Source organism: Carcharodon carcharias, chromosome 23 (assembly GCF_017639515.1).
Source record: "Carcharodon carcharias isolate sCarCar2 chromosome 23, sCarCar2.pri, whole genome shotgun sequence".
Lineage (NCBI taxonomy): Eukaryota > Metazoa > Chordata > Chondrichthyes > Lamniformes > Lamnidae > Carcharodon > Carcharodon carcharias.
Genome location: NC_054489.1, coordinates 25,965,491 through 25,993,306, shown reverse-complemented (window position 1 = coordinate 25,993,306; position 27,816 = coordinate 25,965,491). Strand labels below are relative to the sequence as shown.

Sequence of the window (27,816 nt, the reverse complement as noted above, 5' to 3'; positions counted from 1 at the left end):
TTTTCCGAAGAGGAAAAACATTGAAGGGCTATAGGGAAAAGGCAGGGGGATGACACTTGTCAAGAGCCAGCACAGCTACAATAGTGCAAATGGCCTCTTTCTGTGCTGTTACCATTCAATGATTCTAACCATTAGTTCTCATCTTAGACCACATGGCCTCTGATGGCACTAGCGATTCTGACACTGTCAGGAGATCCTTTATTTCCTGGAATCCCAGAATGGTTACAGCACAGAAGGAGGCCATTCGGCCCATTGTGCCTGTGCCGGCTCGCTGCAACAGCAACTCACCTATCGCTGAATTCACCAATCATTAAACTCCTTTCAACTCAGCCTTGTTCTGAAGGTTGAACACTCGACCTGACTTCTTTTTAAATGTCACATTTTCATCTTTAGTTCAGATTTCTGGCTTTTACAAAATGTAAGCTTTCATCTGACTGGCCTAAGTTTTCTCTTAAAATTCCAAACCAGGCACAAATTCTCGGGATCAACGTGCAGATGGAAAACAGCAGGGAGGGGGCGGAGCTCCGTGTCCAAGGAGGACAACTTGTCCTCGGGACAATAACAAGAGCAAATTCTCCCAGCCCCAGCCAGCACGCGCGGAGGAGACGTTGACGTCTGGATGCGATGACGCTCCTGGCCAGTGAATGAGTTCAGGGGGCGGGGCGAGGGCCGCTGATTGGCTGGGCGGTCGGTTGTTATGCAGATTGCGGCTCGAGCGCTGCGGACTCGGCCAGAGAGGGGCGGGGAGGGGGGGCGGTGGGGAGTGTTGGCGGTGGCTGTCAGAGGGAAGGTCGACAACAACTGTAGCAGCAGCAGGAGCAGCAACGACAATGAAATTCGTTCGCTTTTTAATGAAGAACACGGCCTTGGCCAACGTGCCGAAACACATTGACCATTTTTCTAAATTCTCACCCTCCCCGCTCTCCATTAAGCAGTTTTTGGATTTTGGTGAGTTCGGTTTTTTTTTTCGCGGGGAGGAAGGGAGGGGGCGGGCTCGGGCTGCCTGTCCACATCATCCCCTCTCAAGGAGAGGCCTGGGGGGTTGGGGGGGACGGGCTCCTTCGCTTTTCTGGGCAGGGGGAATAATAAACGTTGTCTGGTAATAATGTACGCCAACCCAGCTCGCCCTCTTAGAGAGAGAGAGAGAGAGAGGGGGAGACAAATGGTGAGTTTGATTCGTGTTGAAGGGCGACAGTGAAATGCTGCCCCTCCCTCATTTCCCTTCATCTGAAGGCATTTAGTCAAACTGATTGTTAGAGTTGATTTTTTTTTCTCTGACCACCGAACGGCGCATGTTTACGGAAATGTGCACGCAGCTCTGCGCCCGGTGATCAATTGCCTTGACTGCACCAAGTTTTAGTGTTTAGAAATTTGGCCCCTGCGCCCCAGAATAAATGCAAAATCGATGCCTTGTACTGCGCTGCAGCGCTAATGTGGGATTTTCCTAATGTTTTGGCCATCCAATTAGTTCCCGCTTAGCAGGTAAGATCTCGGCAACCCCCTTGGCTTTGAGAGGTTTGTTACTTTGGGCCATAAGGTCGTAGATTCGAAAACTACGCAAAAATCAAAGAGGTGGCTATAAGCAATACTGCAAATTAAAGTTCAAATTGTAAGTATCAGTGAAACAGATGAATGGCATCAATACTGAGTCACCCGTTTCGGATAACGAGTCAACTTGCAAGAAATGCAGTTGTTACATCAGCCTACAGGACCTGAACTGCATTATAAACAAAAATCTGCATCGGAGGAGGAGTAGGGTTCCTACTATTGCAGTTAACCTGGAGTTTCCTAAAAGACTTGCGCCAAATCAGTGGCATATCAAACATTCGTGACTTGATGGCCCTGATCGTTCATGCTGGATAATGCTTGCTTTATGCTGGTATTTATGTTCCAGTTCATGCTCAAAAGATTAGAAGAATATTTCGGCATAGTTTGCTGACGTGAAGGTTGCAGCACGTTTCAGTGTTACTTGTGGACAAAATTATTTGAGTGTCATTAGAGCGAAAGACTAATTTTGCTGGTAACTTTACCTGCCTACTTACACTGCAGAATATGGCAATTGAAATCAAAAGTATGAGATCAGCAATAATACTTGACACAAGCTGGAAGGAAGTGGTGAAAATCCTGAAGTCTTTTAAGAAATAATTTGATGCTGAAATGGGAGAAACTTTAGGATATCTCAGCATTAATGAACCAAGATGGGTTAGAATTATAGAATGGTACAGCATGGAAGGAGGTCATTGAGCCATTGTCTATTCTGGCTCTGGTAGAGCAATCCAATTTGTCCCACTTGCCTGTCCTTTCCCTTCAGCATTTATCCAATTTCCTTTAAAATGCTGAATGGCCTTCCTCTTCCCTAGCTATCTTGTGATGATATGAATCTTCAGTGAAGCTTTGTTTATACAATGAAGGATTCTGATAGAGTTGCATTTCATGTTAATTTGGCTATCTCTGACTTGCTATGCATTATCAAAGTTCAACATCAAATTCTCTGCCCAACTCCTGTTGTGCCCTTTGTCATTCCATAAGAGCATGGCTGATCTTCTACCTCAACTGCACTGTTTTGCATTTTTCCCATTGATAACCTCAGTATCTAAAAATCTGTTGATTTCTTCTTTGAGCATACTTATTTACTGAGCATCCACAACACTTTGAGATACAGAATCCCAAAGATTGACAATCCACTGAGTAAAGAAATTTCTCCTCTCAGTGCTAAATGACCAAACTCCTATTCTGAGACTATGAACCCTAGTTCTTGACTCACCAGAGGGGGAAACATTTTCCCAGCATCTACCCTGTTGAACCTGATTTGACTCCAGAGTTCACTAAAACCAAATGATGTGATGAACCCTTTTGTCAGATAGAGCATGAGTTGCAGCTGGGGCATCACATGATATAACATGCTAGCTGCACTTCGCATTTTATAACTACCAGTCTCGCAGTTGTGTATTGTTAACGGGAGATGGAAGTAGAATCAATATTTCCTGTGGGAACACTAATTATTAATGACGTCGGGAAAAGAGATTTGATTTGGAGAACTAGTAAGGTGGTAATATTAACAAACTTATTTAATGAAGTTGCAGTGATAATTATGATATTTATCTATTGTCATCTGGGCTCAGTAGTTACTAGTTCATCAACATAGCATCACATAGATGTTTATCATTTCTCCACAGGATCAAGAGTTGCTCAGCAACAATGAGTCACCAGTTCTTTTTTGGTTTAGATTTTCCCCCAACTGCTCTTCAAGGCATTGTCTCTTCCTGGGGCACATTATTTATGTGCCATGGGATGTTTTTAACTGTTAAATGGGCCACGTAAGTGAAAGTTATTGTTTTTGCAAGCTTCTGTCAGTGGATTATCTGATTGTAGAGGATATCATATAGCCATTTCCTGGCAGAAGATCATTGGATAATAATTAGGAACATGAAACATAGTCAAGTTTCTTTTTAGCTCAAGGTCGCTGAACCCGAACTGCTGCCTGGCTGGTATCCAGTGACTGTGTGGGCTAAGAACTTTGTCTGAGTATTTTAACACTAATCCGCTCAATTAAGGCAGCAGGAGCTTCTAGACCTATGCCTTGAGTGCAAGAGCTACTGAAGCTATACATCAATTATCTGTATCCATGCAAAAGGTCTATATTGAATGCCAGTAGCATAGATTTACATCATGCCTCTCTGGCTTGCAGAAACTCCTTGATGTGACTGCATAGATCTTTCCATGCAATACAGAAGGTGAAATGTAGAGGTAACCATCATTTGGTTAATCAGACTTGTCAAAACACATTAGATTATAGGAAATATAACTTGTTCTTTGAGACTGCAGTCCAACTTAGTTTTTCAGTAGTTCTAGCAGCCAAATTTCATCTTTCCCAAGAAGCAATGCACTGTACTATATATACTTTCACTATGAAGTATGTACACTTCATCACATGCACACGTAGAAATATTCATTAGGGAAAGTAAGCTACATTCCTAGGAGATATTTTTAGCTATTACCAGCTTCTCCTTTACTTGGAGCCTTGTCAGTTCACTTTCTGAAAGTATCAACTTCAGGAACTAAGATGCATTATCTGGAATCGCACACGTTTCTGACTCAACACTAAATGCTGATAGTTTGAGCAGGAAAACTTGGTACAAGCTGAATACATAGCAGTACCCAGTTGATATTTAAGTTTTCCTGGTGCATGTGTCTCCCTCTTGGAAATCAAGGCTGGAATTTAATTTGCAGTATTCCCAAATTAATCCACATGCTGATGAGTCTGCGTGTGGTGCCATCAAATCAGCTCCACAGAGGGACAAGAATCAGAATGAAAGGTCTCTACATGGAGAGAAGACAGTAGAACTAAACCTGTGGCTTAATAATACATCATGACCTCAATTGTGTATTTGGGCATCAAGTGAGGATGATATTGAGTTGCATGCATCAGGCATGTTAATACCAAGTTGCCAGCACAGTGGAGCTATATTGCAGCATAATTCTTACTATTTTTAGAAGGGAAAAAAGTTGGGTAGAAATTGTTGACACTTAGCATTTAAGTACAGTGTTGCATTCTTATCCACTTAGGCTCAACAAATGCCTGTGAGAAGACCTCCTTTATGTTTCTGAGGCAAGAGCTGCCTGTGAGACTCTCTAATATTATGAAGGAAATCAATCTTCTCCCAGACCGGCTACTTGGCACACCTTCTGTTCAGTTAGTCCAAAGCTGGTGAGTAGCCACACAGGAGATGTTCATACAGACGAGCGAATGTCCTCTTCAGAAAATAATGTGTCTCTTATGTGTGGCTTCTTCAAAATACTACATTTTGAATGAGGAATTAATAATATTGTGCAATACTGATAAGTTTGCCATCCATAAGTTTCTGGTTGTGACAATATTAGAAAGGTCTTGCTGAAGCTAGGCGTCTGGCTATATATGTTCACTAGTGATATGAGTTGACTTGTACAGTGGACAGATGTAAGCTGGCTTGTCCTGCTTAAATTATCTGACGGTTATCCAGCTGGGGCTGTGTAACGTATGCTGTGAACTTTCACCCACTTCACTTCTGAGGCTGTGTAGAGTCCTCCCATCCTCTCTTGGAGTGCATCTTTCTTGATTGTAAAAGCCAGTTCAAAGCAGTATTTTTATTGAAGTTCAACATGTGATACTGAGCCTATTTAATTTTGTTTATTATCAATAAATTACTGCCAAATTTGATTTGAATTGTTTCATTACATTGTTGCTGAACGTAATTCCACAATTACAATCTCTTTGTTTTGGTGCAGAAATGCTACTAAGCAGCATTACATATTAACAGGTTAAAGTCACTATTGTGCCTTATAGTGTGGTTATACTGTGAATTCAGCATCGAAAGAACTCAAAGCATAGTATTAGTTTTCCAGTCATTAATCTCTGAAATCAAATTTTTTACAAGCTTTGTGAGGCTATCTTGAGGAGGTAGTCTTGCATTGAGACCTGAGCTTCTCTTAGACTGCGGTATTGGGCTGACAACTATACCGTTTGGGAGGCCGGAAGGCTTAATTCCTAATGTCCATTTGAAAATTAAGTTTAAAATAAATGTGCGTTACACAAAAAGAAGTCCTATTGTGTTTGCTTTGAAAATCTGGCTTTGCTCTTCGTGTGCAGATTAGCTAAAAAAATCATAATGTTATGTATTGGAGCACTTTTGCACTTGTGCATTTAGTATGTGTATCAGCCATTCCCATGGCGATCCCTTAAATTCTGCACAAACAATGAATTTTAACTTACAAATGTGAGCACCCATTACTGCACCTGTATGCGGTTTGCATATTCTAGTCAGGACAGCTTCATGAATCGGCTGCCAAATAATGTCAAGGTATAATCAGTAAATTTACATAGAAACTAGGAGCAGGAGTAGGCCATTTGGCCCTCCGAGCCTGCTCCGCTGTTCATTACAATCATGGCTGATCATCCAACTCAAGAGCCTGCTCCTGCTTTCTCCCCATACCCTTTGATCCCTTTCACCCCAAGAGCTATATCTAACTCCTTGAAAACATACAATGTTTTGGTCTCAACTACTTTCAGTGGTAACAAATTCCACAGGCTCACCACTCCTCTGGGTGAAGAAATTTCTCCTCATCTCAGTCCTAAGTGGTCTACCCCATATCCTCAGACTGTGACCCCTGGTTCTGGACTCACCCACCATCGGAAACATCTTTCCTGCATCTACCCTGTCTAGTCCTGTTAGAATTTTATAGGTTTCTATGAGATCCCCCCTCATTCTTCTGAACTCCAGCGAATATAATCCTAATCGACTCAATCTCTCCTCATATGTCAATCCTGCCATCCCAGGAATCAGTCGGGTAAACCTTTGCTGCACTCCCTCTATAGCAAGAACATCCTTCCTCAGATAAGGAGACCAAAACTGCACACAATATTCCAGGTGTGGTCTCACCAAGGCCCTGTACAATTGTAGCAAGACATCCCTGTTCCTGTACTCAAATCTTTTCGCTATGAAGGCCAACATATCATTTGCCTTTTTACCGCCTGCTGCACCTGCATGCTTACCTTCAGCGACTGGTGTACAAGGACACCCATGTCTTGTTGCACATTCCTCTCTCTCAATTTATAGCCATTCAGATAATAATTTGCCTTCCTGCTTTTGTTACCAAAATGGATAACCTCACATTTATCCACATTATACTGCATCGGCCATGCATTTGCCCACTCTCTCAGCTTGTCCAAATCACACTGAAGCATCTCTGCATCTTCCCCACAGCTTACACCAGGGATTCTACTTGCTGGTTAACTATGTTCAGCCTGACCAAGCCTATTTTATTTAAGATCTTTAAGATTATTGTGAAGAATAAATTTATCCTATGGGGCAGGGTTGAATTGAAACAGAGTTTCTTGAGGAACAGCATGTATACAAAGACTGTATTGGAAATAATGTCACGTGTTACCAGTATACAATCTTAGGGCTTGTTCTTAAAGTTGAACACAAGTAAATAACACTGTTAGGCACCGCTCAACCAAGTATAATTATGTATAGACGCCATTGAATCTGACCTGTATTGGGCCTTGTAGCATGGTGCATGTTGTAGCTGCATAAACTGAAAAAATATCCAGCTAATGTGCAGCTGAATCAACAGACCTGGAAGGTTCCAGTTCCAGTCACTAGTTTATGCTGAGCTAACTGATTTTTGCTGCAATGATGTTGAAGTGCTATAATAGGTCACTCTGCCTCTGAGCCAGCAAGAGCAAAGATTAGATTATTGTTTATGCTTGATCACTGAATTGTGCAAATGTGTGGACATTGACCCAGAATGTGATTGGGTTCAGTGTGAAGTCAGCAGTACAATTGCAATTTGACTAGACTTCCAAATGTTGCTCGGCTTTGGAGGGTTCTTGTACCCCAATAAAAGTGAAGGAGAAAATTTAAAACTAAAATTGAAAATAATATTTGAAATCAAGAACAAATAATGTAGTCACTCCCTTTTCATTTAAAGAATTTGTTTTTTTGATGTTATTAACCATTGAAGGATGGTTGTGTTTTCAATTTACAAGGCACTTGAACGCATGGAGAGGAAAGTAAATTATTAATTCTGGCAAAGGGAATTTCTATGACCAGTGATCTTTTCTCAGATGGTGAACATGTCCGGAAGGCAGATTTTGCAAATGGGAACAGCTATAGGGATGTTGATGATCATCAGTGGTAATTTTAAGAAAATTTGACAATTTTGTTTAGTGAAGCAAATGGAAAATAGTATCCTGGACAGTATATTCTTTCCATCCTGTTCAGTGCCCTCTACTCCAGCCACAGCTTTCAAAAGTGGTTGTGGTTGTAATCAAGGAATTTGTCTTAGCTAAGCAGTCAAAATTTAGGCTGTATCCTGATCTTCTGGTCTTGAACTTTTTCATACTGAACCCTCTGAACTCCATGAAGCTACCCTGAATGCTTATTTACAGGAGAGCACCTTTACAAGTATATTTTTATCTATTAGTTTTATGTGTGACCAATGTACAGTTCCAAATAAATAGGAACATGTATTTTAGTATTAAGAAGAGATCTTATTTCCTTTTTGGTGAAGGTTACCTGAAAAGAACTTTGGAAACACTCAACTTTTTCAACACTTCGCTGCAGTGCCCCATCTTTGAACAACATAGCACAACAGCTGAATTCTACACCCATTCAACAGTTAAGGGCCTATAAGGTTCAGAGAGCTTGTTCTGACAGTGTTTAAGTAGATAGAACCTTATTGTGCCAAATTAGAGGTCAACCTCTGGTAAAAATTAAATACAGTAGCGCAAGATTAAATCAATTTTTATGCTTCAAGAATGGGTTTATGTTGGTAGGCGTGTTTGGTTTGTTACTCAAACACCAGGATAGCCAATGACCATTTGTAACCCCTCATTGCTACAGTTTAGAAATGCAGAAAAGAAAAATCCCTCCTTCCCCCAAAAGGTTATTAAATTAGGAGATTTGAACTTGGTTATGTGCTATTGGCTGTTCCCAGTTGAGGTGACTGTTGGAATTACAGCTGACTCCCCTTCAAGAAGCAGGTTTTCAGAAACGGTCTGTGCTACTTTCATTAAGTATTGTACCCTGTAAATTCATTATTTGTATCCCATAAATGCATGTGTGTTTTTAAAGCCTTAAATTTATTAACAGATTTGATTGCACAAAACACCCTGACCATTTATAAAACTATTTGTTATTGCATAATGCATAACATTCTATGATAAACAGAACTTGATGCATACTATCCTCTTAATCATCTAGGTATGTCCAAAGTCTCTTGGATATTCTTGAGTTTTATCATCGGAATCCTGATGATCAGAGTGTTTTATCAGGGTATGTATTTTTTCTGTTTTAGGTAATATTTCAAGACTGACTATGGTATTTATAGATATCATTTGCTTACTGATTTTTGACTGAATATTCAGCCCTTATCAAAAAATCAATTTATTGGTGTCTTGTATTGTAGGCCTTTTTTGAAAGTCTGTTCACTTTGATTGTGAAATTAAAGCCTTGTTACCAACTACAGGTTCTGTCTTTAATATTTAGGCTTGGAAATAGCATTTTGAAATATGTAAAATGCATTTATCTGTAATAACCTAATAGTGAAATTGCAGAAGCCCAAAGTGATGAAATTTTCAGTGTCAGCTGAATTAACAGGGGGGAAAAAAGCAAACTTTTCCCTGCTTTTAGTTGGAAGGAATTTCATCTTGTAAGGGTGATTTATTGTATCATATTGGTAGCTTTTTAATGCTTACAGATTTTCAGGATGCTGACTAAGTGTAGTTTGAGAAACAAAATATCAGAGAATTGTTTGGACAACTTTTTAGACACTTTAATTGGTCTTTTAAATTGGATTCTGGAAGCCTGACATGGTCCAACTACTTGCATTATTCTGTTAAATCTGGCTCCTGTACAATGACTAGATCTAAAATGGATCTAATTTGACTTAATATGAGGCTTTTATTTGTAACACAATTGAAAGGCTTTGATTTTTTGTTGTTGTTGCATATTCTTAGTTTTACAGATGCCTTAATCACAATCCGGAACAGGCATAATGATGTTGTTCCAACAATGGCGCAGGGTGTGATCGAGTACAAGGAATCATTTTTAGAAGATAGCATCACCAGTCAAAATGTGCAGTACTTTCTGGATCGATTTTACATGAGCCGTATTTCCATCAGAATGCTTATCAATCAGCATAGTAAGTGCAAAATTTGAGAGAAACCTCATGCTGTATTTCAAAAGTGAGTTCCATTATAGAAGCAACTTCATCAGTACCTTTTTTAAAAAAAAGTGAGATAATGTAATAAACCTTCTTTGCATATTTAGTGAACAATGGAACATGTTGGATATTTGTGAACTTAGTGTTATAAATAACAGGGTTGTTGTGATCAAGTTCTCAATAGGTTTGTTTATGTAACCAAAAAAAGCCAATGTTTAACATTTCTTTCTTTCCTAAGCACTCATTTTTGATGGCACAACAAATCCAGCTCATCCAAAGCACATAGGCAGTATTGATCCAGACTGTGAAGTTGTAGATGTTGTCAGGGGTAAGTCATTAATTCTGTTCACTTGAGGGAATGCTTCTATGCATTGATTTAGGAATTACAAATGGCCACGATCAGTGAAAATCCACAAACAGAATCTATTTTATCTGTATGTTTACTTTTTCATAGATGTTAGTGGAACTTTCAGAAAATCCTCAATTAAGCCAGCATTGAAGCTTTGGAATGATAATGTTTACATTAGTTAGCTATGTTGCCCCCAGATTTGGTCACTGATACTAAACTATGAACTTTGAGAAACTAACAAACTAGCCATTTCTATTGTATAATGATGATGCACTCTGGCTGTTTCTGTCATCAGGTGGTGCTGCTCTGCTTACTGTACAAAATATGACATTGTTCACAAATGTTGCTTGTAAGGATCGGGGATACATCAACTGATAACATGTCTTGAGCAAAATATGTGATTTATCAGTCTTTATTAAAACCAATGTCCGATTTTTCATTTGCGGAAGTGGCAGTGTCTTGATATTCACTAAATATAAGCAATATTCTTGCGTATTTTGTTTTTGGGTTTTTTTTAGTACCCAAATACATTTTTAAAAATTCAAATTGCTTTTTTAATGCAAGAAAAATAATCATGACAACAATTTGAAATATTTGATGGTTAAAAAATGTTACCTTTCTCTTTCTGCTCCTTGGTAGAAAAGCAGCTAGTGATTTCCATACCTTTTCCAGAGTTGCTGGTGCAGCAGCCAGCAAAAGCTGTGTACACGTGGATTTTGTTGATTTACCTGCCTTTGTTTCCGCATCTTTCTACACTGGAAAGCACTTTTGCTTAATGCTTCTTGCCTTTTGTCTTTGCCTTCACCAAACTCTGGTCAAAATCAGGATTCTACCATGTTAGTAATCTCTGGTGAAAGTTCATGTTCTGCGAAGTATCAAAAAGCACATGCAGTGAGTAATTTGATGTAGAAGCTTTGCGTAAAGCAGTTGTATATTGATACATGCATTTTTGCCTGGAAAATGATTGCTGTTGCTTTATAGATGGTCACTATCAGCTCATTGTTCACAGATGCATATGAAACTGCCAAGCTCCTTTGTGACCAATATTATATGGACTCCCCTGCACTAGAAGTGGACCAATATAATGGTAGGATTGCATGAGTTAATTTATATAACTGTTGCCGATGCAATATTAATCAGATCAAAATATCCTTTAGCATGTCTCTTCGGTGCTATTTCTTTTTTTTCAAAGTAACTGTTCCTTTAAAATAAGTACTCGACCCTTCTGAAATTGTTGTTTGTGTTGCTCAGTTAATACATAGCTTATGCTGAGGCCTGACAATTTTAATTTATACATATCCTTGCAGAGCGGTCCCATTTACACTTAACTGACCTGTTTTTTAAATATATTTTTTCCCTCATGGCAACAGATGCATCAAAGGAGACGAGAGAGTTTATAGAAACAGGAATAAGCCACTAAGCCCTTCCAGCCAGTTCCATCATTCAGTTAGATCATGGCTGATCTGCAACCTAACTCCAAGGTCTTGGCCTTATATCCCTTTAATACCTTTGATTAACAAAAATTTGGGGGCTGGTTTAAGTTGGCTAGATACTAGCTTGTCATTGAAATGATGCCAATACTGCAGATTTGATTCCTGCTCCCACAGAGGTAGACTTGGGATCTGTCTCTTCGCCCTGCCCTTGAGAGTGGAAGGCAATAGCAAAGCACCACTGACAAAAACTGCCCTGAAAAATGGCTCGGGATGAAGCATCAGCAGACAGTCAGCCAAGGACCTGCCTTTGGGCACAGCACACATGGGAATAGGAGGAAATTAACAATTGATCTAGCATCATTTGCTGTTTTCGGCAGAGCATTCCAATCTTCTGCCACCACTCCTACTATTTTGCATGATGTGGCTCTGACTTTTAGACAGTGCCCCTAGTACTAGACACCCCAGCCCGAAGAAATAGTTATCTTTTCCACTTAGTATTTTGAAAATTTCTATAAAATCGTCCCTTAACCTTCTAAATTACTGGACTTACAACCTAGTTTGTGTAATCTCTGCTTGTAATTTAGCCATTGCACCTAGGTATCATACTGGTAAATCTACCCTGTACTCCCTCCACAGCCTTTTATTATTTCTAAGGTATAGTGCCCAGCCAGAACTGCTCATAGTACTACAGGTGTGGTCTAAACAGTTTTTGATGTATTACTAATGAAATCTTGAAAGAGAATTTCGTCCAAAATATGACTGTCTCTTATTCCAGCAGTGAATACTTCAGGACCTGTCCATATCGTTTATGTGCCATCTCATCTCTATCACATGCTGTTTGAACTTTTCAAAGTAAGAAACCAGCTATTGACCTTTTTATTTATTGAAATATGACAATTATTAGAATATTATCAACCTTAAGTAGAAATGTTTCTGTTTTTTTAATGTGAAATTTAAATAAATATTTTAACTTTTTTTTGTCAATGACAATGCAAACTGTAGAGGAACTGGTGAAAGTAAAGATCATTTATTGAGTGCAAAATGCCTTTTTATCCAAAATACTAAGTTAAGGGTTGCTCTTATTCATTATTCCCTATTTTATCCCATTTTTCAGATCCTCCTTGATTTCTAAACAATCAACAATGATAATTTTACATCAAAATCTGTGTAGCTTTGTGCAGAGGCCCGGTGAAGACACCGGTGAGAGCTGTGCACTTTTCTCTAACCCTTAGTCTCATGTCTCTCGCCACGCAACTCCCTTCTTAATAATAAGTAATATTAAAATACAAATACAAGGAGGTTTGTGCTACGAAAGTATGAAATCTTTTGAATTGTATTAAATTCCTTTCACCAGCTAACCAATTTGTAAGGGAAAGTGAACAACAGCAGTGGGGAGCATTAGCAAATAGGCGATATAACTTATCAGTGGGAGACAAGTGAGCAGCACCTTTGGGAGGGAGTAAAAGCCAACATTGAATCCTTGCACATAAAGAATATTATGAATTTCTGTAGCCATTTATATCTTATGATTGTTCATTGGTTAATAGAATACGGCACTGGATTCTGTGAAGTCCAATGTACATATTGATAACCTACATAATTGAATAGAGTTGCAATGTTGTATTTACTGCTGCAGTGGAAGTTATGGTACCTCATTTATTAACCACTACTGCACATGCAGTATTAATAGATCAATCCTGTTGGGAAATATTACTTACTAAAAATGTTCCTTTATCTATATGAACACATATCTATATTTTCATATAGATGCATGTTACAATTGGTAACATTTATTAAGCAGTTTTTAAAAATATATATTATGAGGGTGAGATCATTTTATGTTTAGTCAGTATATTTTTAGTAGTATCTGTTTGGTGATGCATTAACATTTGTGCTGTGTCAGCAAAGTAAAAACATTCAGTGCCATGTCTTTTTATTCAAGAATGCCATGAGAGCTACTGTGGAAAGTCATGAATCCAGTCCTTGTCTTCCATCTATCAAAGTAAAAGTTGCACTGGGTGGTGAAGATGTCACAATTAAGGTGAAAATATTTGATGTTTTATTTTTTAAGATTATTTTATGTACATACTTTGCAAGACAGCAAACAGAACATCTAAATTGATAATTCAACTTCTGGTAAATAGTGTGCCAGATGTAAAAAAAAAACAGAATTTCCCGGAAGTGTACTCTCGCAATTCTAGTACCTTTTATTCTAGTTATCCAGTGGAAATAACGTTTTGATCATGCATTGCATTATAAAATGCTAATAATGAGAGGCATTTTTCTTTTATTTCATCATCTGTCTTTCTCCCAGATGAGTGACAAAGGTGGTGGTGTTCCTCTAAGTAAGATTGACCGGCTGTTCAGTTACATGTATAGCACAGCTCCCACACCACACTTGGGAAGTTCTAGAGGTACACCACTGGTATGTATTTATTCACACAATTGCTACATATATGTACTGTACTTTGGCATATTTCATCAATATTGATGAATTTTGTAGCCTTTTCATGCAGTGTTATTACATTTTCAGGCTGGTTTTGGCTATGGGCTGCCTATTTCAAGACTTTATGCCAAGTACTTTCAGGGGGACCTTCAGCTCTATTCTATGGAGGGTTATGGAACCGATGCAGTCATTTACCTAAAGGTGAACATTTTCTCTGCTTAGGATATATAAAATAATGTTTACCAGTTTACTCTGTTTTTGGTACGTCAGATTGAAATGCAAACAGTAACTAGTCATTGCGTACTAAGACACAGTGCAGTTTAGCAGTAGATTACAATAGTAAAACTCAGAATATGAAGCAACGTTCATTTATAACCTGCCTTTCACCACCTCAGGATATCTAAAGTATTTTGCAGCTAATGGAATAGTTTAGAATTGTAGTCATTGTTTTTTATTAATTCATTCATGGGATATGAGCTTCGCTGGCTGGGCCAGCAATTATTGCCCATCCCTAGTTGCCCTTGAGAAGGTGGTGATGAGTTGCCTACTACCGCTGCAGTAGGTACACACCCACAGTGCTGTTAGGAAGGGAGTTCCAGGATTTTGACCCAGCGACAGCGAAGAAACAGTGATATATTTCCAAGTTAGGAAGTTAAGTGACTTGGAGGGGAACTTCAGGTGGTGGTGTTCCCAGGTATCTGCTGCCCTTGTCTTTCTAGATGGTAGTGGTCGTGGTTTTGGAAGGTACTGTCAAAGGAGCCTTGGTGAATGCCTGTAGTGCATCTTGTTGTAATGTAAGTAAATTTTCTGACCATTGTATGCGCAGTATTGTCCAAATAGTGCCATGGGATCTCTTGCATCAACCTAAGGGGACAAATATGGCCTTGGTTTAAGTTCTCATCAGCAAGACAACAGTTCCAACAGTGCAGCATTCCCTCAGTGCTACACTGAGGTGTCAGTCTAGGTTACGTATTCAAGTTTCTAGAATGAAGCTTGAACCTACAAACTTCTGACTCCAAGGCAAGAGTGCTACTTCTGAGATGTGACTGAATTACATTGAAAGGTATATAATCAAATGAAGACAGCATACTTTTTAATATAAGACATTGCAGAAATACAATGTAACTCTTACATACATGCATATATATGCTTAAACCGACAAAAATCTGTTCTGAAATAAAGGTGCAATTCAACTGTGGCACATTTTTAACAATGGTGGAGTTGACAGAAGTGTAGTCACCGGCAACAGACTGCATTTCTTTTTACTGCCCTTGATATAATGAAACAGGAAAAAAGACAGCAGTTATAGGAGAATTTAAAGGGGTGACTGAAATTACATGATCAAAAAGATTTTAAGGACACTTCAAAAAAGTGAAGCAGCTGAGTAGTAAGGCAAACAAGTTCAGGAGAGATATTACAAAGGTTGGGGTCTAAACAAGTGGAAACTGCTGGTAGCCAGGGAATGAGACTTCACTTGAGTAGAAGGGTGAAAGGAACAGGAGAGGATTTGGGAACTTGCACAAGGAGATGAGGTAGAGTTCCAATGACTTGGATTATTGCTGAAACTTCTGAGGTTACAGGCTTTTGTGTGTTGGCATATCTGTATGGGTGGTTGTGGGTAGCCCTCAATATTTCTGGATCTATATCAGTACTCTCAACTTTGCCTATGAAAAGGCCTTGGCCCTTTTCTTCCCAAACCTGATACTTTTGGCACCTAATGAACTAAAAGGTTGGAGTTGGAACTGATCTGCAGTAGTTATGAAAATTCCAAGTGCCTTGGCATGCATTGCTACATGAGCAATTTGAGCCTTCATTCACAGCCAGGGCTGTTGTGGGAAGGTGTTCTCTTTCTGGCAAGTAATACGATTAGGATGTGGGCTATCCTAGGCCATGCAGCAAGTTAATGGGCCCTATAATAACCAGTCTAACAGAAGTTTTTTCTTTTTCATGTGTGTTTGGCTTGTATTTGACAACTATCTATAATGGGTTTCTGCTTTCAGTCACAGCAGAGTGCAGACCACCATTCTTTAACTCTGCGGCTTTCCATAATGTGTCCAACAAGGAAGACGTTTGGGATTTATGATCGTGTTTCATTTAATTAAAAAGTAGACTCTGTTTATTGGTCAAAAGATCAAATTAGCTTCTATTTCATTGCTGAACAAATGCATTGTTTAAATTTCAGCAGAAAAATGTGTAATTTTGTATGATATTCTTTGAATTCTGTCCAGTTCCATGTTTTCATTAATTATTTCATTGTTACATGTTTGCAGTAAAATATAATCAGAGTTTTAATGACCTTTTTGTGCAGGCAGTATGGTTCCGAAAGTAACCTCCGAGCAGTTTCCTATTCTAACCTGAAATTTGCATGAGATTATTTGAATGATACCTCAAGTTATTTTCCAGGTATCACAGAAGAGAGAGTTTTAACACTGAATAATCTGGAACTTTTAATGGGTCTGGAATTATTTCCAAAATTCTAACTAGTTGATCAGAGGAAAGGCTGTGTTTTCACTTGTGGGCTGTATATTCTTTTTGGTGTTGTTCCAACAAATTTTTACAAGAAGGTGAATTTGCAACAAGATGAATTTGAAGGAGGCAGTAGTGGCGTTGTGGTATTCACTGGACTAGTATTCCAGAGACCCAGGGTTCAAACCCAAGTTCAAACACCACCACAGCAGATGGTGAAATTTGAGAAAAATCTGGAACTAAAAGTCACATGACCATGAAACCATTGCAGATTGTTGTAAAAATTCATCTGTTTCATGATTGTCCTTTAGGGAAGGAAATCTGCTGTCCTTACCTATTCTGGCCAACCTGTGACTGCAGCAATGTGATTGATTTTTAAATGCCCTCTGAACAATTGGGGATGGGCAATAAATGCTTTTAAAAAAGCAATCATTCATTGTCCTCAATCTGTATACAATTATAGCAAGTAAAGAACTACCGAATTAGGAAAAATTTGAACTATGTATTTATGTATCAGGCAGTCTATGAACACTGAGCTGTCATGCTCGTGTTAAGACAGAAATCCCTGCTTCAACAACCCTTTATTTTATTCCCAAATGTTTAGTTTTGTCTCCTTGCAGCATAACAAATAAGATCTAAATGATAATTGGGATCAGTTTCTTGAATGCTTCAAGTGCAAAACTTTAGCTGCCAGAGCCAATATTGGGAAACCACAGCCATTGTGACACCCCTCAGCGTGAGAGCTGTAAATTTTTTATGACCGTACTCCCGTAACTTGGCTATGGTCATACTTAATTTACTCAAGTGTAATTAGAAGCCTCAGAGAATAGAAACAACAGTCTTCACATAGCCAAGAGGACATGGGACTCCTAGTCCAAATAAAATGTGTATTCCACGGTAAAAACACTTTACATTGATCATAGTGCATGGCAGCCACAAACCCACATAAAGAATTATTAAAAGATAGTCTCTTATGATTCAAAATGAGACTTATTGCCAGACATTGCAGCTATGTTAAATATAGTCAGCAGGTCACTGCAAGGAAAGAAGTTGTTAATTCACAATTATGCACAATTCTAAATAATAGAAGAAGATGCAGCTTGCAAATCATAGGAAACCAGCTCAGTACACAGATCTTCGAGCATGGCATAAAACTGCCCCATTAAAAATCTCAAATCATGACAGGTTATTTATTGCAAAGAGCTATCTCTCCTCCTATTCTCTTTCCTCAGCCTCCTTACTCCCAAACCTTTCTCTAAATGCAGAGACACCTGATTGGGACATGGCTGGGTGAGCACTCATACCAATTCCAAATTACTATTCTTCAAATGTGAGCCCAGATAATATTTGGAAGGTTATTCAATCATAGTGAGCTTCACATTTAAGCCCTTAAATTTGTCAATACAAATTTGCATTTTCTAGATAAGTAGCTCTTGTGGAATGTGTTATGCTTCCAATTTGAGGAGCTGCGCTATGACCCGTTCTTCTGCATCACTTTCCTGCTCAAGTACTAATTGAGACCGTCAATGATATGTTGCCCAGAAGAGAGAGATGATTTTTCATTGCACTAGACTTGCTTTACTCAAATCTAAAAACACTGCTTGCTTATTTTGTGCTGCTCATTCATTCATCCAATATTGAGCAAAGTAGACAAAAACCTTTTTTTAAAAATAAGTTCATGATTCCTTGCCAGAAGAAACCCATTTAGGCCAGTACGTTTTGATTTACATGGTTTATCAAAATTAGCTTAAGTAGACTATATTGTTAACTAATTCAAATGTTAGAATTGTATTTTCACTCTTCAGTATTTGTAATTTCTCTTTTAGGCTCTATCGAAAGACTCTGTAGAAAGACTACCAGTTTATAACAAATCTGCCTGGCGACATTACCAACATAGTCATGAGGCTGACGATTGGTGTGTACCTAGTAGTGACCCAAAGAACTTGGCTGTACATAAGATCCAGCAATGATGCACAAACCCATCAGTTCAATGTTGTGGAAAAGAGTGAAAGTGACTGTTGCGCTTTGACATAACAAGTCATATGATTTTTAGACTACCACATGGTTTTTTAGAGCGTACAATAGTATAGAAGCAATAATAGAGATAAGGAATTAACCTCAAGTTGATTCTAAGCAAGAGTATTTGTCCCATTTTTTTTTTGCAGAATATTACTGTTGAAAGACAAGAGATCTTTATTGATTAACTTCAGTAGAGAAAATAGTGGCAGTATAAATATTTAAAGCTGTTTCAAGTTTAGTGTCAGATTGTGGAGCAAACACATTGGATGGCATTAAAAGTCTTGTGGGTAAATGTAGCAGTATTGTTAGAGAAGACTGGATACTCTCACCAGTAAAAACAGCTATAGAAATTCAGATTTTGGGTCATATATTACAAAGAAGAAATGTCCCAAACATGAAGCTTAAAATTCGACCATGTACGATATACATATTGATCCAAAAGATGGCATTTCACAAACCAATAATCTAAATATTCAAAAATTTAAAATATTGTATGGAAAATATGATTTCATTTGATAAAGTTGCATTTTTTTCAGGGGTGTGTGTTTATCTTACATAGGCGGTTCTAAAATCATGTGACCTACAACTATCAGTGATTTTTGAGACGTGTTAGGCCTAAATCCTGAAATGTAGAAACAGGCATAGAAATTCAGTTTATGAAACCGGCTTGCTGTTCTTGTTAGATGTGGCAGCTTTTTAAAATTCTAATTCCTTTCCTTATTCATGTCCTTTAATTTCAAATATTGATTTTTACATCTGTGGCATTTTGGCCAAAGCTCCCTGTGTCCTCAATCCTTTTATGGGAAGAAGGATATCCCAGGTTAACTTGGCTTTAATTCTAAGATTATTTTGCATTTTGTTCTGCATTCTTCTGATAGAGGGACATTCCTTCTCTGTGTTCCTTGTTAATTTCTTGTTTTACTTTTAAACACCTCACTTGAATTATCCCATAACTTGCTTTTCTAGAAATATTTCCCAAGTTCATTCAGCCCCTTTTTAAGCTTGATATTTTCCTCGTCATTCAATGCTGGAATTTTTCCAAAGCCAGATAAATATTTTTTAAATGGTAAACACAAAACTGAACTCAGTATTTTGACCAATGCTATGTATGATTGAAGCAGTTCTTCCTCATCACATTCTAAATGACTGTGATGAAGCTCAGCATCACAAACTTTATAATTTTGTTTTTGCTCATGCAAGATGATTTTTTTTTTTGATCACATGTATCCCTAGACCTCTTAAATCCCTTTGTTCATTTTCCTTTACCTTCACCCTGCCTCCCACCACCCCCACAGCCAGGGCTTCACTGTTATACGCCTACCTGTAATTATTCTGTCCAAATTCTTTGTATTAAACTTTTATCAGTTTTGAAATTTTCTGCTCTCATCAAAATGTACTACACCTCTTGATATCCCCTCTGGACATACAATTATTATGAATGACAAATTTAGTTTATCAGTGAAATGCTACATGTTTATTTTTATCTGTATATACATTGTGTGTAAATCTGTATGTGTTTTATGCAAAAAGTGCCAAAGATGTGCTCATTAAGAGAGAATGTGAATCATTGGCCTTTTAAATTGTGCAGCTATTGCAATATATCAGTGCTTTTGTTAAAATTAGAGTACATAGTACTGTAGAGCTTAAAAGCTTGTTTAATTTTTAGTCACTTTTGGGAAGGTTAAAAAATGACTTGGATTTTAACGTGAATTTTAAATAACACGACCATTATCTTTGGTTGTGTGTGATTATCAGCACTTGATTTTATTCTTTCACTGTACTGTATCTCATCATTGTATATTTGTTTACATCAGCATTATATATGCATTTGAGTATAGGATCATGTTCGATATGACACCTTGTCATAAGGACCTAATTGTTCCTTTTTCTCCAGTCAAACTTTGACTTTCCAAATTTAGTTCAAAATTGAACTTACTAATCATTTTGAAAATAAAATTGATGATTTTAACTGTATTTTGTTGTCTATATTTCCAACAAATGTAATTTTCAGTCACCAGAAATATAGTTGTAAGTGGTGTATAATAATCTTGAAAACTAGATTGAAAGAGCAGCATTATCCTAGTCGTCATACAAATCAGTTTACAGCAATCCTTCCTTCCATTCACTAGGACTATATATGAATAACTCCGTTGAAAGGCTTGAGTATACAGTTCATTGTATATTCACCTGGGTTTCTTTTTGAATAATTATCAAAAATAATAGTACCAGTTGATTCAGATTAGGCTTTCACTAATAGAAATTTTAATGTTTTCCATGTGAAGAGCATATGTGTGAATAGTGGGATGATGGCCTAGATCTTCCATTTCCCGAGGCATCATACCATGGAAGATGCGCTTGGGTGCCCTGGGACGTCCTCAGGCAAGGACAGCTTGGGAATTGCCCAAAAGGCTTCAACTTTCATAAAGCAATGACCCTGCACCTGAAACCCTCAAACTCCGATTTCAATCAGAGACTTCAGACGGTTCTAACTCATGTAGCAGAATAGTAACCCAAGAAAACTTAGAAGGATTAAAACCCACTTCTAACTCTTGGGTAACTATGGTACTGGCCACCCCCCTCCCTGCCACTCCCCAACCTGCAGCCCCCCAGCCTCTTCCCCCAATCAAGTGCTACAAAGAAATCTTCCAAATGATGTACTTCTAACAACTCAATTTTTGGTCTTGTTGACATGACAGTTATACCTTTAGCATTCTAGGTCTTACTTTCCTTTGACTGTTAATAAGAGCAAAAAGTGGAGAGGTGTGGATCCTGTGGAAGTGTGTATAGGTTCATTAATAATTTCAGTATCGTTTTGTCAAGGGAAAAAGTCATTCTTCATATCTGCAGATTAACCAGTTAGACACAAATGAAAGTGACTGAGGACATCTCAGACTTTTGATCAGTACAATAAAATTAAGATTTCTCACTATCATAAGCAAGATATGATAAGGATGGTGTTTGGATCCATTTATTACTGAATTTTATTTTGGCAAGCGTGCTTTAAATTGTCTTCCTTGCTGGTGATTCTAGTCATTACTGTTCACGTATCATAAATGAGGTGCAACTGCTATTATTTTCTTGTAAAATATGCTATTTGCTTTCCATTCCTATTTCTCCTAACAATGAGCAAGCTGACCAAAGCATGATTCAAATCATCTTAGGCAAGTTCTGAGTAAACAACTATTTAGTGTAGGCAAACAATATATTTGTTCCAGGTCATGCATGCCTATTATCTTTCATTTGTGAAATATGGATGTTCCATATACAATCTATAATTCAACATAGCTTAATTTAAATTAATTTTTAGCACCGAGTTACTGCATCCTTGTTATTCACACTGCCTAATTCAAGTCACTAACTCATTCACAACTTTGAATAGACTAAATGTAAGATAACTGAACTAATTTTCTATAAGCTATTTAAATCTTAAAAATAATTTCAAATGGCTGAGCTGGTCACAGTAAGTAGCTGGGCATACAGACCAGAAGAATCTCCACTTCGAACTCTGGCCTGTCTTAAGTTTTATGTATTCGGCAGTTTGCTGTGGAGCCTATTTTATCTCAGAGCAATGCAAAGATGACTCTAGTTCTAGATCCAAATAGTTTATTTACAGAACTTTAAAACATTGCAGAAATTACAAGATTTCCAACACATATGGTCTTTGTAAGGATCGCCGGAGCTCTCATTCTTGGTGACCATTCATTGAATGTGCTTTTTGGAAGCCATATATAGAAACTTGTTGAGCTCAGTATCATACTTGGCTGTGATGCTATTTATGGTTGAAAAAGCTGCTGCAAGCGTCTAGGTTCAAACTGGAAGAATGGACATTTGGAAGAGGTTTTATTTAAATGGTTCACAGGATGTGAATATTGTCCTTGAGAAGGTGGTGGCAAGCCGCCGCCTTCAACCACTTCATGTGCTGTAGATACACCCACAATGCTGTTAGGAAGGGACTTCCAGGGTTCTGACCCAATGATGATAAAGGAATGGTGATATAGTTCCAGGTCGGGAGGAGAGAATGGTGTTCCAATGCATCTGCTGCCCTTGTCTTTCTAGATGGTAGGGGTCGTGGGCTTGGAATGTGCTATCAAAGGAATCTTGGTAAGTTGCTGCAGTGCATCTTGCAGATGGTGCACACTGCTGCCACTGTGCCTTGCTGGGGGAGGGAGTGAATGTAAGTGCTGGATGGGGTGCCAATCAAGCAGACTGCTTTGTCTGGGATGGTGTCAAGCTTCTTGAATGAGCGCAGCTCCAAAAATCAAGCAAGTGGAGAGTATTCCATTGCATTCCTTATTTGTGCTTTGTAGATGGTGGGCTGTCAAGCAGGGAGTTACTCATTGCAGAATTCCAAGCATCTGACCTGCTCATGACCACAGTATTAATGTGGCTGACACAGTTCAGTTTCCAGTCAATGGTAACCCGCAGGCTGTTGGTAGTGGGGGATTCAGTGGTGGTAATGACATTGAATGTCATGCAGAGATGATTGGATTCTCTTGCTGAGATGGTCCTTGCCTGATACTTGTGTGGCACGAATGTTACTTGTCACTTAGCCCAAGCCCAAATGTTGTCCAGGTCTTGCTGCATATGGGTATGGGCTGCTTCAGTATCTGAGGAGGCCTTATGGTGCTAAACATTGTGCAATCATCATTGAACATCCGCACTTCTGACCTTATGATGGAGAGAGGGTCATTGATGTAGCAGCTGAAGATGGTTGGGCCGAGGACATTATCCTGAGGAACTCTTGCACCAATGTCCTGAGACTGAGATGATTGACTTCCAACAATAACAACCATCTTTCTTTGTGTTAATTATGACTCCAACCAGTGGAGAGTTTTCCCTCTGATTCCCATTGACTCCAGTTTTGCTAGGGCTCCTTGATGCCATACACGGCCAAATGCTACCTTGGTGTCAAGGGTAGTCACTTTTGCCTCACCTCTTGATCTCAGTTCTTTTGTCCAAGGCTGTAATGAGGTCATGGGCTGTGGCCCTGGCAGAACCCAAACTGAGCATCAGTGAGCAGGTTATTGTTGAGTGAGTATCGTTCAAAAGCACTGTCGACGACATCTTTCATCACTTTGCTGATGATTGAGTTTACACTGATGGAGCAGTAATTGGCTGGGCTGGATTTGTCCTGCTTTTTGTGGACAAGGCATAGCTGGACAATTTTCTTCATTGTCAGGTAGGTGCCAGTGTTTTCAGCTGTACTGGAACAGCTTGGCTAAGAGTGTGGCTTGTTCTGGAGCACAAGTCCTTAGTACTATTGCCAGAATGTTGTCAAGGCTCATAACCTTTGCAGTATGTGCAAGGACTGCAGAGCTTGAATCTGATCCATTGGTTGTGGGATCACTTAACCCTGTCTATTGCATGTTGCTTCTGCTGTTTGGCATGCAAGTTGTCCTGTGTTGTAACCAGGTTGACAACTCATTTTTAGGTATGCCTGGTGCTACTCTTGGCATATCCTCCTGCACTCTTCATGGAACAGAGTTGATCCCCAGCTTGATGGTAATGGTGGAGTGCGGGATATGCTGGGTAATGAGGTTACAGACTGTTGTTGTATACAATTCTGCTGCTGATGGCCCAGAGCGCCTCCATGGAAGCCCAGTTTTGAGTTGCTATATCTGTTCGAAATCTATCCTGTTTTAGCAAAGTGGTAACCGTTACACAACACGATAGAGGGTATTCTCAGTGTGAAAACAGGACTTCATCTCCACAAGGTCTGTGCGGTGGTCACTCCTACTGATACAGTCATGGACAGATGCATTTGTGACAGGTAGACACTAAAGTAGGGAAGGCAGCAGCAATAGAAGGTGCAGTGTAAGATTTAGGAAAAGATTTAGTCTGGTGACGTAAATTAAATTTAACAATGTACAATAAAGTATTGCATTTTAGTTGAAAAGAATTGCATAACTGTAATGAATCAGGCTGAATTAGTGGAGGGAGGTTGATGGTAATGGCAAACTCATGACTTTAAATGACTAATGTAATAAAGTAATTAAGGAGAGAATAGAATACGGTAGCTGGAACAATAGAGTATGTTTCCAGAGGATCTGATAGGGCTCTGCAATATAGAGCTTAATCTATTTTTGGAGTATGGTGTTCAATTTTAACCACATCACAAAATATAAATTGGGGAGAGTAAAGAGAATTTTTTAAAATATTGATCCCACCTATAAAAAGAACAAATGCTACAAAAGAGGAAACTACAAAGGCCCAAGTTCTGGCACCTAGAGAAGAACAAGTTAAAAGGGATCTCTTTGAATTAAATAAAATATTAAATGGAAACAAAAGCAAAATGCTGCAGATGCTGGAAATCTGAAATAAAAACAGAAAATGCTGGAAGGATTAGAGTCATCAACCTGAAATGCCAACTTTTTTTCCATATATGCTGCCTGGCCTGAGTATTTCCAGCATTTTCTGATTTTATTTCAAATATTAAACAGTATGGATAAGGATTAAGACATGGTGCCTGGAGGAGGATAAATAAGATAAATCAAGAATATTACTTCAAATTGAGCTAGAAAGCCTAACAAGAGAGCATAAATTTAAGAACACAGGAACAGCTGAAGGTCATTTAGGCCCCTGGGCATGTTTCATTATTCAAATAGATTGTGGATTAATTGAGCCCCCAAATCCCCCACTTTTCTCCATATCCCTTTCCTAATAATCTTATCAATTCTAAATTCCAAGTTACTCAATATCTACAGTCTTTTGTGAGAGTTCCAGATTTCCATCACCCATCAGGTGAAAAAATGTGTTGTTTTACTCCAGCTGGTTTGGTTGAATTGGTTTTAAAATTTTGCCTCATTGTTCTAGAATAGTTTCTTTTTCTATACTATTGAATTCATTTATCATTTCAAATTCCTTGATAGGGTCACATTTCACCTTTTAAACTCAAGGAAATACAAATTAAGTTTATGCAAACTATCCTCAACCTAATCCTTTTAAGTCCAAGTGTCATTCTGGCGAAGTGGTAAATCATTGAAAAGTAAATTTAAAGCCAATGTTAAGAGCACCTTCACTCAAATAGTGTCAAATGTTTGAAATAGTCTAGATGCAAAATACTGTGGATGCTGGAAATCTGGAAAAAAAAACAAAATGCTGACAATACTCAGTAGGTAAGGGAGAGAAACAGTTAACATTTCAAATATGTATTAGCTTTATTTGGGGAAAATTGTTGAGTGTACCAAAAGTTCAAACTAATTTTTTCAATTTGAATTAAAAATGTGAAGATTTTTGGAAAGTATTTGTAGAACAGGGTTTCTGTATTGATTCGGAAGGTGAGTCAATAAATGCTGCATTAACAATGATAGGAAGCCAGTCGAGTTATTTTTCCTCAATGGAGTAGTCCTTTGTTGATAACGATGAATGAAGAAAAGACACAAAATTTAGTTCAAAGTCAGAATAATATTCTAAGAAAACTAAAACAGGGGAGGAGAAACAAAATTGAGAAAGATAAAGCAAAAATAAAATGCTGGTAAATGGAAAAAAAGATCTGTACTATTAGCCATAAACTAGATTTCTGGAGGGATGACAAGGCAGTAACTAATTCAGGTCTAAAATGATGCTGTAAACAGAGTTCATAGCTCATATAGTTTCAAACTCATTCAAACACATTGGAGTCCAATGGTAATTTCAGCCCCTGGTGTGTTGTTTATTGGTTTCAAATTTTTGCCATCTTCTTCCTTGTTACTCCTCCGGCAAACAGTTAAGTACTCAGACTGACCATGGATGGAGCTTCAGGTGGACTCATCAATGCGATAAACAGTGCGATAATTAATGGTGGGAGGGCATCATTAGGTGCTCACTGACCTCATTTTGAAACAGACCATTTGCTTCTAGGACTATCACTTGCTTGTTTTGTAAAATTCGACAAGTCAGGTTTATAATTGCCATTTTAAAAAAATATATGCGGTGTGATATGATTTAACGTATTTCCTGTTTTATGCTCCTACACAATTTTAATGTTCTGCCCTGTCCAAATCCACCTCTTGCCTAACAAAATATTTGTGTTTTACCTTTAAACTTGCTCCACAACTTAACATGGGAATAATCGAGCAAAAGGAAAAACAGAAAATGCTGGAAATACTCAGCAGGTGAGACAGTATCTGTGGAAGGAGAAACTGAGTTAACAGTTCAGGTCGATGATCTGTACAGATAAAAGGTCATGCACCTGGAACATTTACTCTGTTCTCCCCACAGATGCTTCCTGGTCAGCTGAGTGTTTCCAGCATCAGCAGCATTTTGCTTTTGCTACAAAAATAGAACTTGTTTTATTCCTTTTCCCCTGTTTTCTCCCTGTTCCTGCTAATAATGCTGACTTCGGCTTCAGTGCAGTTCTAGCAACGACAGACTATCTCATCTGTTTCCCTTCACATCCAAGTCTAGAACTGAGTGCAGTCAAGTTATTTTTCTGCGCAGACATTGCAGGTGAGCTTGATTGCATCCTTAACTCAACATCCACACATGCACTTTCTAGCACAAGTCACTGTATACTAATCGAAATTGGAAAACCTTTTGTGATTTTTTTTTCCCCCTCTAGCTGGAGGCACCTGCTCCACTACACCAGCTAAATGCAGACCCAGCATGTATTGCTCAGTACTACATGAGGTAGTATAGTTTTCCAAAGAACCATCAGGGTTCAGTTCTGTCAAATCTATTTCAGGCTAGTTTTTCACTTTCTTTTCAACCAGCACATTGGCATTTATTTAGCACCTGAGCCATAGGTAACCAACTAAGTGTTCAGGTATCTATGGTAGGAAATCCACATCAAACCTACATAATAAGATTTGAGCTGCTGTTATTGATCAAGTCAAACACTCCTCTTTCCCTTTTACATAGAAATTATTTACTCATGCAACTGTACGTTAATCATTTCTAAATAATGATCTTACAATCCATGTGGTCCTACCATTAATCTCTTTGTTAAACCAATAAGCACAAAGAAAGGTAGTTGGGTGTTTTAGGTAAAATATTTACTCATGCTCTCTCTTGCTTTTTAAAATGACTATTCGGTGAAGTAAAATTCACTATGGCAACCTGTTATTTTTTTGTAGATACTGCAAGGCTCATAGCACAGAACTCTGTGTTTATAATTACATAGAGCTGTCTCAATCCTAGTGGAACATTAGTGTGTACTAATGTTTTATGCTGCTGTTTGGTTGTGAAAAATACTTCTGAAGTATTCCTTAAGAAGCTGTTGGAATTTCAAGCTGTGAGATTTTTTGAAGTTTCTCAATTTCACTTTGTTTAACTTACTGCTTCCCTTCACCTCTTTTTATCTCTTTGCTATTCGAGATAGGCAAATAGACCGAACTGTAACGTCTGTCTGCGCTGCTCTCAAACTCACCCTTAGTAAGTTACCAAGCTCTTCTAGTGACTCGATTCCCCGTTTTTTAATT

General features: G+C 38.4%; 1 protein-coding gene across 4 annotated transcripts; it reads left to right on the top strand.

Moving 5' to 3' along the window:
• Positions 1 to 752: 752 nt before the first annotated feature.
• Positions 753 to 20,387, top strand: LOC121269035 (pyruvate dehydrogenase (acetyl-transferring) kinase isozyme 2, mitochondrial-like). Of its 4 annotated transcripts, none has more exons than XM_041173426.1 (11): positions 753 to 948; positions 4,567 to 4,708; positions 8,745 to 8,816; positions 9,500 to 9,684; positions 9,944 to 10,033; positions 11,064 to 11,141; positions 12,266 to 12,339; positions 13,430 to 13,528; positions 13,802 to 13,912; positions 14,021 to 14,134; positions 18,226 to 20,387. In XM_041173426.1, exons 1-11 carry the CDS (start codon positions 831 to 833, stop codon positions 18,367 to 18,369), a joined length of 1,227 nt encoding a protein of 408 aa, XP_041029360.1. In that variant the 5' UTR covers positions 753 to 830; the 3' UTR covers positions 18,370 to 20,387. The 4 variants fall into 4 exon arrangements, with proteins under 4 accessions (XP_041029360.1, XP_041029359.1, XP_041029361.1 ...); XM_041173425.1 differs by having other exon boundaries at positions 12,263 to 12,339; XM_041173427.1 differs by lacking the exon at positions 753 to 948 and adding an exon at positions 1,087 to 1,165 and having other exon boundaries at positions 12,263 to 12,339.
• Positions 20,388 to 27,816: the final 7,429 nt, after the last annotated feature.

Excerpts from the sequence above, each read along its gene's own strand:
- LOC121269035 (XM_041173425.1), top strand. The coding sequence starts at position 831 with ATGAAATTCGTTCGCTTTTTAATGAAGAACACGGCCTTGGCCAACGTG. Across the intron at positions 8,817-9,499 it reads GATCAGAGTGTTTTATCAGG|TTTTACAGATGCCTTAATCA; the intron begins GTATGTATTTTT and ends GCATATTCTTAG. Across the intron at positions 14,135-18,225 it reads ATGCAGTCATTTACCTAAAG|GCTCTATCGAAAGACTCTGT; the intron begins GTGAACATTTTC and ends TTTCTCTTTTAG.